Genomic DNA, 14,214 nt, shown 5'->3' on the forward strand with positions numbered 1-14,214 from the left:
GTTTATTGTTCCTTTGATCAGAATGAAGTGGCCCTCTTTATCTCTTCTGATTAGTTTTAGTTTAAAGTCTATTTTGTCAGATATTTGAATTGCAACACCTGCTTTTTTCTTAGTGCCATTCGCTTGGTGTATGTTTTTCCATCCTTTCACCTTATGATAGTGCCTGTCCTTGAAAGTGTGATGAGTTTCTTGCAGACAACAAAAAGATAGGTTTTGTTTCTTAGTCCATCCAACTAGTTTGTATCTTTTGACTGGGGAGTTCAGTCCATTGATATTTAAAGTTATTAATGAAAGATGTATATTGAATCCTGCCATTTTTATTTCTGTTCACATTCTTGATATAGCTGTGCATTTCCACAATTATACCTTCATTGAATTTCTTTCCACCACCGCTTTTTTATAGTCATTCCTTTCTTCATCTCTTTGTGTTGCTTTAAAAACTCTCTGAAGGGCTGGTTTTGTGGACAAGAATTCTTTCAGCCTATTTATGTCATGGAAGATTTTTCTTTCCCCTTCAACTATAATAGACATTTTGGCTGGGTAATGTAATCTGGGCTGGCATCTGTGGTCATTTAACACTGGGAATACTTTGGTCCAGGATCTTCTGGCCTTCATAGTTTGTCCTGAAAAGCCAGCTGTAATCTTGATGGGTTTTCCTTTATATGTGACTTGTTCTCTTTTGCAGCTTTCAGAATTGTCTCTTTGTTTTGTACATGTACTGTTTTTACTATGATGTGCCATGGAGAGTTTCTTTTCTGGTCCTGTCTATTTGGTGTTCTATATGCTTCTTGTACTTGTATGGGCATGTCTTTCTTTAATTTTGAGCAATTTTCTTCTACAACCCTGTTGAAGATCTGTTCCATACCATTATCTTGAGAGTCTTCTCCATCCTATATGCCTATGATTCATTAAGTTTGGGTTTTTTTATGGTGTCACACAATTCCTGCATATTCCATTCTGTGATTTCTTAAATTTTTCATAATCTTTACTTGTGTGGTCTAGTTCATCCACTTTATCTTCCAGTCTTGATACTCTGTTTTCCATTTCATTCATCCTATTGGCGAGGCTTTCTCCTGTCGTTTCTAATTGGCTTACTGAGTGTTTCACTTCCTTCTTCATTTCAGCCTGAGTAGTCTTCGATATTTCTAGCTCTTTTCTGAATTTATTCAGAAGTTTGTCCCTATCTTCCTTCAGTTCTTTGATTTCTTTGTTTGTGTGTTCTTCAATTCACTGAATTCTTTTATCATGATTATAATTGTTCTTTTGCATTCCATGTCCTGTGTTATCTCTAGGGAGTTCTCATTGTATACCTCTAAAGGACTATTGGTACTTGGTTGGGATATATTATTTTGGATTTTCATGTTATTATTTTTTTCTTTGTGACTTTGACATGTGAATTTCCTTTGTAGTTTCTGATTCTTGTGTGAGACTCAAGCCTTCCTTTGTTGGGTTTAGATCTGCTTCTTTTTGTAAACTTTATGTGCCTTTGTTGTTTACTTGTTGGGCATGAAAAGCTGGTTGGTCTAGGCTTCAGTTTCTCTCTTTTGATTTTATATTGGAGTGGCCTAATTGCTTTTGTCTTCAGGAGTTCCCACAGAGGCCCAAGTGAGATGAGGCTCAGATGATCTCAGGCTTTCTCCTAAGGTCCGGGCCCCTCCAGGAAAGATGCTGCCCTCAAGAATATGGGGGCTCGGCTGGCCTGAAATAAGGGCCCAGGATAGATACTGGTCTCAGGAAGCTGGTGGTTGTGCCACCCAGGGAAGTAAAGGGAGGTGAGGGCAGGGCCAGGCCTAGGGGATTCCTGGGGGCTGCAGAGAGAAAATGGGTTGGTCCCAATGGCGGCTCTGGGTCAAGAGGTTAGCCCCAGTGTCTGGGGTGCCAAGGCAAGAAATGGGCCTGTACCCAGCCTAGGAGGAGAGACTCAGCGGGGAAGCTGGAAGGGTGAAAGAGGCTGGGGGAGTCAAGGTGCGCTGGGTGTACTGGACTTATCCAGGGAAGGTGCAGGTACCAGAACACTAGAGGCTGTGCAGCCCAGGCAGCAAAGGGATATGAGGGCAGGACCTGGTCCAGAGGGCTCCTGGGGTCCAGGAAAGGTGCTGGCACCAGGCAGCCCAGAGGCTGTGCAGCCCAGGGAAGTAAAGGGAGGTGAGGTCAGGACCAGGCCCACAGGGTTCCTGGGGACCAGGAAAGATGCTGGCACCAGGCCACCCAGAGGCTGTGCACCCCAGGGAAGTAAAGGCACACACACACAATTTCTAAAACTAAATCTTAAAAAAGGAAAGTTGAACAGAGGCAGTCCACCTCCAGAGCTACTCCTCAATTTCTCCCAGTTCCTCACTCACAAATTGGTCATAATTACTGTCACAGAAACGCATTCTTACTGTACTTAAACAGGTATGTTTTCTTGATTAATAATGAAAAGATCAGTGCCTTTAATCCCAGCACTGGGGAGACAGAGGCTGGTGGATCTCTGTTAAGACTGAGGGCAACCTGGTCTACATAGTGAGTTCCAGGCCAGCAGGGGCTACAGGGAGAGCCTGTCTCAAAAAACTAATAAAATGATAATGACATGATCAAATACAAGGTGAGTTGTTAGGAATATATAAAAAGGAAGAATAGAAGGAAAGAGGGAAGGAAGAAAAGGGTTTAAACACTGAATATACTTTCATTTTCTTGAAAAATCTTAGGAAAAAAAATGTACTTTTCATTTCCAAGAATGAGCTTCCTTTTAAAATTATTCCCATTGATAAGGAAATACAGTAAGGACAACAAGTACTGACCTGTATAAAACCAAAATGCTTTAAAGAAAAAGTTTTTAGTTCATATTAATCTTATCCACAACCTTCATGAAAATCCCAGTGTGATTTTCTCATGGCCAGGAAGGAAGAAGTAAACCTAAGGCCTGTCTGTGATCCGGAAGGACTTTCTCCACACACCAGTTCAAGAGCAAGGCCTCGGCCATAAAGTAGGCTGTGAGGTCACCAGACCAGCCTTTACAACCACCCCTCAAATGTCTAAAGTGAATGCAGATTATTTTCCTAATTTTCAAAGCTCTATGTCAATAGCTAAATTAGAGATTTTCAAATATATGGAAACAAACATTTGCAGGAAAATTTGCCTGACTAATAATGTTAACTGCCATATTTTAAATTAGTGAGTAAGTACAATTCACTGAGAAAGTGAGCACTTATGAAGCACCAAATACATCCTTCTCCCGAAAATACAAAACTCTTCCCTTTCTTTGTGGAACTACCATAACGGGGCATTTGTTAAACTCCATCTTAATAATCACTGACTAGCTCAGACATACCAGGAACTCATAAGCATCCAGAGACAGATGTATCAGAATCAAATTCCAGAAGGCCATTAAATTCTAATCAGAGAATTTTTCAAATAACATTTCAGTATCTTTTTTTCTTCTAAGAGAATTACAATGGATATTAATCATGATCATTTAGAAAATAGTTTAAGAAACAGGAAAGCAAATCCAAATTGGCTGAGTTTCAGTAGGAATTGCACAGAAATATCTTAAAATGGTAATGTGAAAAATGAATTCATTGAAAACAAATCTTGTTCTGATGAAATAACTTTGACTGCTTTAAAATTTCACTGGTAATGAATCGAAGAAGTTGCTACTGGTGAAACAACTATTTCATTGTTCTTCTAATTCAAATATTTTTAAAAGAACATTTTAACTGATACCCCAAAGGATCACACTATAATCAAAAATTATAGTGCCAGCGAGAATGATGGTGCGTGCCTACAATCCCAGCTACACCAAAGGCTTCAAGAGGCAGGAAGATCCAGAATTCAGGGACAGGCTGGACAACTCAGTGAGACCCTCTCTCAAAATAAAATGAAAAGGACTCTGGATCTATTCCAGTGATAGAGCACTTGCCTGGCATGTGTGAGGCCCTGGGTTCAAGCCCCAGGAACAAAAGAAAAAATGTTTTCAAGCAAATTAGGGTCCTCCCAAGAGTTACTTTAACACAGCAAAATCAATCTCATTAGTGCAGTGAGAGCTCTTGGAAGGCCTGGCAGACCTGACTTCTGTTGATATAAAATCTGTATCCATGGATAATGGGGAAATTTCTTGATAGAAGATGGTCTAACCTATTACTGTATAAGTGCTGTGCACTAACCAGTTGCACTGCACAGCCAGGTTCACACTGCTTCTAAGCAGCATTCAAAGCAACATGAAGGCACCAGAATGGTTCTTCTTTAAGACAAGGCTCCAAAGCCCAAATACTCTCAACCCTGAAGATAGTCTGCAACCACCTCTGAGCATTAAGCTCAGCAAGGAGCTGCAAAGCAGCAGAGGGTAAGTGGGCTTAAAGCACATTAGTGCTTATAATAATACCCAGTCCAATCTTCAGCATGCTGGCTTGGAATATTTGCTTATTAAAATGTAGTTAGGGGGCTGGAGAAATGGCCCCAGTGCAGAACACTGACTGTTCTTGCAGAAGACCCAGGTTCGAATCCTAGCACCCACATGGCAGCTAACAACTGTCCGTAACTCCAGTTCCAGGGGATCCAACAGCCTCTTCTGTCCTCCTCGGGCACTGCACAACACAGGTGCACTTACCTACATGCAGGCAATAATGCATACACATAAAATAAAAATAATAAGTATTAAAAAAATAGAAATAAAAATAAATAAATAAAATGGAGTTGGTTGTGAACCTGAGCTTTTAACAGCTGCGCCAACTCTCCGGCCCAGAAGAGGGTATCAGATCCCCTGGAACTGGAGTTACAGATAGTTGTTAGCCACCATATGGGCGCTGGGAACTGAACCCAGGCCCTCTTTTAATTCTTGAATTAGTGGAGAAAACGAACCCAGTCAGGACCCCTCTAAGACAACACTAGGATATCTGTTCTCCAATTGCAGCAGGCAAAGGTGCCTCGAGGCGCGGAAGTGCAGGCAGGGCCAGGGCAGCTTTGTAGCAGTCAGGAGACCACCAGAGCTGGAGAGGAAAGGCTGGCTGGAAAGGAGCAACACGCTGAAGGAACTCTTTACAGAGCTGTCTTTGTTAAGAGCAGATATGGAGACAAGAGTCATCCGAATGTGTCGGCATTTACTTTATGAGGAATGGGGCAGATTAAAGAATTCTTAAATCCTGATTACAAGGATCTAATGAAGGAGAGATTCAGCATTTAGGAAAAGCAAAATCAGACAAGTGAGTGAGGCTCCCAGGAAGATTTGGAGAAACAGGAAGAAGCTGGTCTTTGACAGAAAAGCCAGCTCAGTGGCTGACTAGAGAAATACAGCAAGGGTGTCACAGGACATGGATTTCAGAGGAGACACGTAAGTCACAGGAGAAAGTCTTGCACAGATTCAACAGGCTGTTAAATTGGCAGAGCCATGTTGACACATATTCATACATAATTATCCTTTACACCAAGTCATTTGCAGAAAAACAGCAGGTAACCAATCGAAACAGAACCTCAGAACCACAGGAGCCCAAACAGTGAACCTGAGCTTATCTGGACTGCACAGGACAAAACCATTTGGCACCAAATCTGAATGTGTGGACTAACATGAAGATACAAGGAGGACCTGGAGGTCCAGGCCTGTGAGCTCAGTGACCTGGGAGGCTAAGGCAGGAGATTCAGAAGTTCAAGGTCTGCCTGGGCAACAGAGTAATTTCAAGGCCAGTCCAGGAAACTTAGTAAAAACTTGTCACAAAAAGAAAAAATAAAAGTGAAAAGAGGGCTGGAGATAACTGCTCAATGACAGAACACTTGCCTGGCATGTGAGGCCCTAGGCTCAATTTCCAGTGGCAGACAGAAAAATACAAAGAGAGGAAAAAGAGGGCCAGTAAGTTGGTTCTATGGGTTGCCTGCCCCCAAGCGTCAGGACCAGAATTCAATCTCTTGGATCCACATGGCAGACAGAGAAAACTGACTCCTTCAAGTTTTCCTCTGACCTGCACAAGTGTGCCACAGCATGCACTCACCCACACATGCACACACACAAACAAAAGGAAAAAACAAAAAGAAAAGAATATGCAGGAGACACTGAAAACACAACAGCCAAACCCCTGTGCCTACCTGCTGCCATGGATCCCACAGTGGGCTCTGAGCCATCGGCCCATAGACTCCCAAAGCTTTCCAGTCCCCCATTTTTAAAATTCTGCTATTCCCCACAGTAGGTATGGTTTTAGGAATGGTTTTTCTGTATGGACACAATCTGAACTAATGACTCACCTAAGCCTGCAGCCATAAAGGTTACTGTTTATAATGTGAACAAGCTCAGTGAGCCATGTGCTCCTCTGGTGACCTGGGCATCTGACCTTTCTCCCTCAGGTCTCCACTTTGCCCTCTACCCAAGATAGTGAACGAATGTGGGTGTGCCTGATTGCCATATCAAAGTGCTGAAAGCAGAGTATTTTTCTCATTTCAAACAGTGAGAAATCCGTCTGAAATTACGGATGCGATCTTTAGGCCTAGGGATCAGGGTGGATCCTAGCTTTGACATCCCCAATTTATGCTGAAGGTACTATTTGAATCAAAATATGTGTGAAGCTTGGCTCAGGAGCCCAGTTCTGTGATGCATCTGTGAGGGAATGCTGGTTCTCAGACTCTGGATCTACTCTTGGTCTTAAAACTAGTGCTAAGAGTCAGGCCTTTTCTTTATTCAGGCAGAACTGTAGTGTGACTTAGAAACACTGTACCTCTCATCAACCATTATGCTGAGATTTCACATTCCCACTTATTCAATCAAAAAAATTTTTAAAGACTCTATTTCTACTTGAAACCCTGTATATATGTGTCCTCGTGTAGATATATGCAGGTGCCTGTGGAGGCCAGAAGAGGATGTGGGATCTCCTAGAGCTGAAGTTACAGGTAGTTATAAACGGCCTGACATGGATGCTAGGAACTGATTTCAGGTCTTCTGCAAAAGCAGCAATATTCACCCTGAGCCAACTCTCCTGTTCCTTTTTTTTTTTTAATTTTTATTTTACGCGTATTAGTGTTTTGCCTGCACATATGTAGGTGCACTACATACATACAATGCTCATAGAGGCCAGAGGGGGTATTAGATTCCCTGGAACTGGAGTCACAGATGGTTGTTAGTTACCATGTGGGTGCTGGGAATTGAACCTGGATCCTCTGCAAGAGCAACCAGTGCCTTAACCACTGAGCCATGTCTCCAGCCCTTTTTTTTTGTTTGTTTTATGTGTATGAGTGTTTTGCCTGCATGTATGTACGTGTACCTGTGCATGCAGTGCCTGCAAGGCCAGTAGAGGGCATCAGATCACCTGGAACTAGAATTAGGGATAGTTGTTGGCTGCCATGAGGGTGCTGTAAATCAAATCTGGGTCTCCTGTAAGAGCAGCCAGTGCTCTTACCTGCTAAGTCCATCTCACCAGTTCTCAATGCCTAAATTTACTCATTTCTTTTTTTTTTTGAGAATTTCATACATGAGTACTGTGTTTATATCATTTCCACCCTTCTCTCTCCCCCTTCAACTCCTCCTTCTCAATATCCTGACCTCTTTAATTACTGTTGTTACATATATACATATGTGTATATATAGAAGCAATATACTGAGTCCCTTCAGTGGTGTTCCTGTGTACATATGTTTAGGGCTGACCACTTGAGATTGAACTCGTCCCTGGAGTAAACTTATTCTCCCTTCCTCAGCATCCACTGATACCAGTCACACTGGTATGTCAGCTGCTGTTGTCACTATGCAGGTCTTGTTTAGGCTACCATATTGTGGAGATTTCATGGGTGCAACTTCCCTGTCAAGTCACTATCTAGCAGCAGGTGTCCTGGTCCTCTGGCTCTTACAATTTCTCCACCCCCCTCTTCTGCAATGTTCCCTGAGCCTTGGGTATAGGGGTTGCATTGTAGATGTATCAATCAGGCTGGGCTCCCCACAGTTACTTACTCTGCATTATGGCCTCTTTAATTGTTTCCATCTGTTGCAAAAAGAAGCTCTTTTGATGAGGGCTGAGAACTATACTTATCTATGGGTTTAAGGATAAGCTTTTAGAATACAGTTAGGAACTATAATGATTTCAGAAAATAGCTGTAGTAGGCTCTCCTCTGGGGTCTAGGGGCAAATTTCCTCAAGCATGATGCTTGACTACCCAGGTATATCCCCAAAGGATGCTCTAGCTTACCGATATCGCTGTTATCCTCAGAGAATCGACAGTGGAATGTCTGAACAGGTACCATAAAACGGGCCCAATTTCTCCAGTAATGAAGCCCTGTGCCTGAGCAGAAAACGTGGTGCAGACGTTCTCAATAATCTTTGCTGCCATGTGATTCACAACAAGTTCTTCCTGGAGAGAGAGCAAAAACAGGAAGCTTGAAAGAGTATTACTTCCCAAAATGAAGAGTGTCATTTAGTACGAGAAACACATGCATGCCACTTCCTCACAACCATTGGGAATAGTGTTCTGATTATGAAAAACTCTTACAAATCACCAGCAAGCTGGCAAGATACGAATCTCCATACTCAAAACAGAAGTTACAACACAACTTCTCACCTGCTTTGAATAAAGTCAAAATGCTAAAATCTTTAAAAAATGGAACATCCACACAACATAAAACTTTTTAAATTATAAAGTTGTTAGAACAACCCTCTGAAAGCAGCCTTGGCTAGGAATGATCTGGATGTCAATCAGTCAGTGTGCAAAGTTACTCAAACAGAGGATCAGAGAGACTGTTAAGAAAGATATTGCCTACAAGAGTGACATAATTACCCAGATTAAAATGTGCATCAAAACTCCAAACTGTTCTCAGGTAGCATAAAGGTGCTTAAAGAAGACCATCGAAATGGCTCAGTAAGTAAAAGTTCTTGCCCAAGCCTGACAATCTCAATTTAATTCCCAGAACCCACATGGTAGAAGGAAAAAACTGATTCCCACAAGCTGTCTTCTGATCTCCACACATACGCCATGGCACATGTATGCCAACATATAAACACGTAACAAATAAATGTAAAAAGGGTTTTTTTTTAATGCCTGAAGGAATGAAACGTCAGCATCCTATAATATGAAGTTTATAGCACCTGGCATCTAATTAATATTTTAAAGCAGATAGGAACATATGACTGTTAATAAGAAAATTCAAAGCTGGGGAGATGGATCAGTTAAGTGATTGTCTTGCAGCAAGAGGATCTGAATTTAATCCCCAGAGCCAATTTTTTAAAGGCTGGTATGGTGGTGTGTGTTTGTAATCCTGGTGCTGCGAAGGTGGAGGCAGGAGGATCCCTGGGGCAGGTGACTTGGCAAGCTTCAGACTTAAAAACAGTGGGCAACACCTGACAAATAGCTATGGCTGTCCTCTGGAATTCCAAGCACACAATGATTCAGAAAAATGGCAGCCACTTTGGTGAAAAGATATTCAAATGATTGCTATAATATCCTCTATATGTTCAAGGCAGAAAAGGAAAGAATAAAAGTTACTCCAACCAGAACTCTAAAAATAAATAATGCAATGCCATATATATATTTTTTACACTGGATAGGATGACTATACAGACACTATAGACTAAAAAATAAAGCAATTACCAACAAAATACTGTTCAAAATAATGCCAGGTATGGTGGTGCATGCCTTTAATTTCAGCACTCCGGAGACAGAAGCAAGCAGACCTCTGTGATTTAGAAACAAGCTTGGTCTATGCAGAGATTTCCAGGCCAGCTAGGGCTACATAATGAGTTTCTGTATTTATATATACATACATATGTATATACATATGTGTCTCCTACTGCCCCCCCAAAAAACAGAAAGAAATAATTTTTTATAAAAAGAATACAACTTTAGTGCACTGTAAACAAATTCAAGACACTCAGCATACATATTGTTGGAATACGATGGGGAAGAAGGCAGAGAAACAACTGAAATAATGGGTAAAATGTTCAAATCTATGAAAACTAATACCTCTAAGTCTAAGAAGCTCAGTGAGCCTCAAGCTGAAGAAAGGAACATCACACCAAGGCACAGTGTCCTCTGACTGCTACTGAGGACAGCGGGGGTAAGGTAAGCAGTGGGAGTAAAACAGAGGCCAGAAAGACAAGAGAATTGTCATGAAGAAAACAAGAACAGAAAAATGTAGAACAGTATCTTTATAGCACCCAAAAACAAAACCAGAAAAGTACCAACCGTCAAAAGTACACTCAACAGAATCTCCCAAAAAACAATCCTAAACTGAGAGTGTGGCTCCGTGGCACTTTCCAACCAGCCTCAAAGCCCTGGGTCTCATCCCCAACTACATAAAACAGTAACAAAGCAAAGCCAAAACCAAAAATGTTAAAACTGATCAACAAATTCAGTAAAGATGCAAGATAGGAAACCAACCAACAAAAACACTCAGCCCTGGCCCCTGACCCTGGTGTGTGGCAAGCCCATGCTACTAACTGAGCTCTATCATTAGGCTACACGCTCAGCTGTAGTCAGCAGCATTTCCAGACACTTACAGTAAAAAACAATTCAAACCCATTTACAATAGCATCACAACTCCCAATTGTCCAGCTGAGGTAAGGCCTTGGCATGGGAGGGTGGTGAGCTAGAGCACAGGGAGATGACCACTCAAGGCAAGATCTAGCAGGACAGCACAATAGGTCCTGCATTTATCAGCTCTCAGCTGGCTGCACAGACCCTGCTGTCCTCCACTCTAGACCCTCTGCTCATAGACTCACTGGTCTGGGTCACTGTGGGACTAGCTAGATGTCAGGTGTAAAAGGATGACAGCGGTAGCTGCATCACTGCTGGGCAAGTGCCTTGTCGGTCAGTCCTCAGTGATGGTGGTTATTAACCTGTGGCACTTGTAGTGTCTTTATGTACCAGACCTAGGAGATAGCAGCTATTCAGTCATGGACTTCCTGGACTCTATGTCCTAAGCATTGTAATCTCGGTATTCCCTAAAGAGGAAGCAGGGTGCCTGGAATCAGCCCAAGTTCAAGAACCAGCAGTCTTCAAGAACATAGCCCTGATCCTCATGCAAGATGTGTAGAGGCAGCTGGATCGTGTTCAGAAGACAGGATGTGACTCTGGGGACCTGTAAGAGCCTACACTCTGTGAGGAACCAGATGTATCAGCCAGAAGTCATCTCCCTGTTGAAGTAAGAAGAGTACACGTAGTCTGTGGGCCACACATATCTTCAAAGTAGTCGTCCAGGGTCAATGAGATATCGTGAAAGCAAAGCATTGATTCCAACGCAGAGCATTTTGAGAAAGAACAGTCCCATGGGATGAAGTTGGAAAGATACACATGGGATACAAATGGCTCCCAGGTTGGGAGTTTAGGGATGTAAAAACCAACAAAAAATGTACCACACTAACCAAAGCACAGCTACAAGGTGAAAGGTCTTCAAGCAAAGGCCAGTACTGTCACAAAGAAGTGCTGACCTCTGTGAACTTGGGGCAGAGTCCCGGCAAAGTTTAAACTCTGTTCCACCTCAGAGTTTCTCAGAGTATTTCTATAAACCAGGTATACAGACTGAAAGTTGGAAAGTAACTCAGCCATAATCCATGCAGACACAGATACCTGTGAAAAGAACAGGCTGGCAAAGCACCTTCTGAGCCAAATTTCCCTGTAAGAATGCAAACTGGAGAGGATTTTTCAAAAAGACTTACACTGTAAAGTCTTTTAACTAATACTTTGCAGTGATTGTAAAGGAATGCACACAGGAGAAAAACTATGAACATAAGGAATTTCATCAATTCTTTAATGAGAGCCCACCACTAATGAACAACCAAGACTTCAATTGGTGAGAGAAAAGAAAAACAAAACAGTATGACTACAAAGAGTATGATAATAACTTCTACCAATCATCCTTAAAGGAACATCAAAGATTGGTATTGTTGGGCTGGAGAGATGGTTCAGCAGTTAGAAGCACTGGCTACTCTTCCAGAGGACCTGGGTTCAGTTCCCAGCACCCACATGGTGATTAACAACCATCCATAACTCCAGTTCCAGCAGATTCAATGTCCTCTTCTGGTCTCTGTGGGCATTTCACAACACAGGTACAGGCAAAACACTCATACAAATACAATGGATGTGGAACATCTTTCATTTGGAGTTCTTAACTCTTTCAACATAAGAAAACTCATGCAGGAGAGAAATGTATGCATGTGATAAAAGTGGAGATAACTCTAGGAATGATTCAGTCCTTACTGAACATAAAGATGCTCCCTGAAATAAGGCCGTATGGATGGAACAAATGCAGGAAGGTCTCAGGCTGGAATTCTCATCATACACAAGAAAAGTCATAGCAGAGGAAACTTCAGGCATGGAACAAATGAGAAGTCTTTCATATAGAACTCTCATCCCATTGGACTTTAGAGAATTTATATTAGAACTAAATTTTAAAGTGAACTGAGTGTGAGAAATCTTTCAGCAGGAACACCTATGTCATAGCCTATATGAGAATTCATACTGGAGAAAACCCCTTTAAAGATGATGGATGGGAAAAGGCTCTTTCTTCCTTCTCCTTAAGGTAATTTAACCTTAAGTGAATGTGATTATTCATCTTCATTGCCAACTTGACAGAGTTTAAAATCACCTTGGAGACACACCTTTCATCAAGTCTATGAGGCCATTTCTAGAGAAGATTAACTGATGAGAGGTGGCCCACCCTAAAGGTTGGTGGCATCATTCCATGGGCTGGGATCTGAGGCTGAATAGAAAGTTGAAAATAGAAAGTCAGCTAAGCATCAGCATTTCCTTTTCTTTGCTTCCTGGCTCACTGTCAAGTGAGAAATCTCAGCTACAAGCTTCTACCACCATAGAGCTGCTAGTCAACATGTCTTCTCTGCCTTAATGAACTGCATACTCTCAAACCATTGACCAAAATAAATCCTTCCTCTCTTAAGATGCCTGAACCAGGCATTTTTGTCACAGAAACACAAAGAGTAATACACAGTAAAAACATAAAAGTACTTAGTTTGAAGCAAAACCATATGGATGTGGTGAATGTGGAAAATCCTTCAGCAGGAAATCCTACATTACAATATATCTGAGAACTCACACAGGACAGAAACCCTCTAATCTTCGATTCTGACAAAAATATTCAGAGAATGCTCACTAAACATGAAATCATTCATTCTGAAATTAATGTCTAGTGATGTAATAAATGTGAAAAAACAGGTGGCTTAGCCTGTTAGACAACAAAGGATTTTTTTAAAACTATGAATGTAATAATTGTGGGAAATCCTTCAGATGGAGCTGTCACCTTGTCAGAGGATTTACAATGGTGAGGAACTTTATAAACACAATCCACTGTAGCTCTCACCTTATAACATACTGGAGAACTCACACTGGAGAGAAAGACCATACATACAGGTGTAATGAATGTGGGAAGTATTTGATGAGAGTTCCTCCCTTGTTTCGCACCTAAGAAACCATCCAAGAGGGAGAAAAATGTAAAAGTAATTGCTTGCACAGCGGAACACTTCAAAGCAATGAATGTATAAGGGCTTTGTGGGCATCTGACCTCATTTCAACACCAGAGAAATTATAATGAAGGAAACTATGATTGCATCGTTCAGAGTTTTTCCCTTTAGTGTGCATTTGCTAATACACAACATTATAAAGAGTTCAGTAAGACTTCTCTTTGTTGTTTAAAATAAAACTCAGGCTGGGAAGTAGCACAGTGACTGACTGCTTGCCTAGCATGCCTAAGGCCCTGGGTTCAATCTCAGTAACCCAAATCTAAAAAATAAGTAAGTAAATAAAACAAAATCTCTTTTTAGAAGAGTCTTTGTGGATAAAGAATAGGGAAGTTTTCAAAAGTTAAGTACCTTACTCAATATGAAGCAATTATAGAGAACAAAGCTTTAATTCCCCTCATGACACCACATCTGAGGAACATGACTGTGGAGAGTGTGGCACTTTTTACCAAGAACTCCCACCTATTTGTTGTTGATCAATGTATATTTTCTAATTTTTTTATTTATTTTTATTTTTTTGGTCTTTTTGAGACAGGGTTTCTCTGTAGCCCCAGCTGTCCTAGAACTCACTGTGTAGACCAGGCTGGCCTGGAACTCACAGAGATCCACCTGCCTCTGCCTCCCGAGTGCCAGGATTAAGGGCATGCGCCACCACACCTGGCTTATTTTTTTTTTAATTTTTAATAACCATATGATTAGAAGAAGCATTTCACTACAGCTTTAACATATTCAGTAACACACTCCAGAGCAAGAGTACATCTCTTTCACAAGTGGCTGTAAGTTTCTAGGTTCACAGTTGAATTAAT

The 14,214-nt window shown here is 41.5% G+C and overlaps 1 protein-coding gene across 1 annotated transcript in view; it reads right to left on the reverse strand.

Annotated features, from left to right (window-relative positions):
• The window catches only part of Ulk4 (unc-51 like kinase 4), a 480,002-nt gene that overhangs the window by 369,272 nt on the left and 96,516 nt on the right, over nucleotides 1-14,214 (reverse strand). Inside the window, exon 20 of the mRNA XM_008849437.3 lies at nucleotides 8,133-8,294. Within this exon, the coding sequence (XP_008847659.1) occupies nucleotides 8,133-8,294 (162 nt within the window). The remainder of the gene's footprint in view (nucleotides 1-8,132; nucleotides 8,295-14,214) is intronic.

This window comes from Nannospalax galili, unplaced genomic scaffold (genome assembly GCF_000622305.1).
Source record: "Nannospalax galili isolate Female #2095 unplaced genomic scaffold, S.galili_v1.0 scaffold443, whole genome shotgun sequence".
Classification (NCBI taxonomy): Eukaryota; Metazoa; Chordata; class Mammalia; order Rodentia; family Spalacidae; genus Nannospalax; species Nannospalax galili.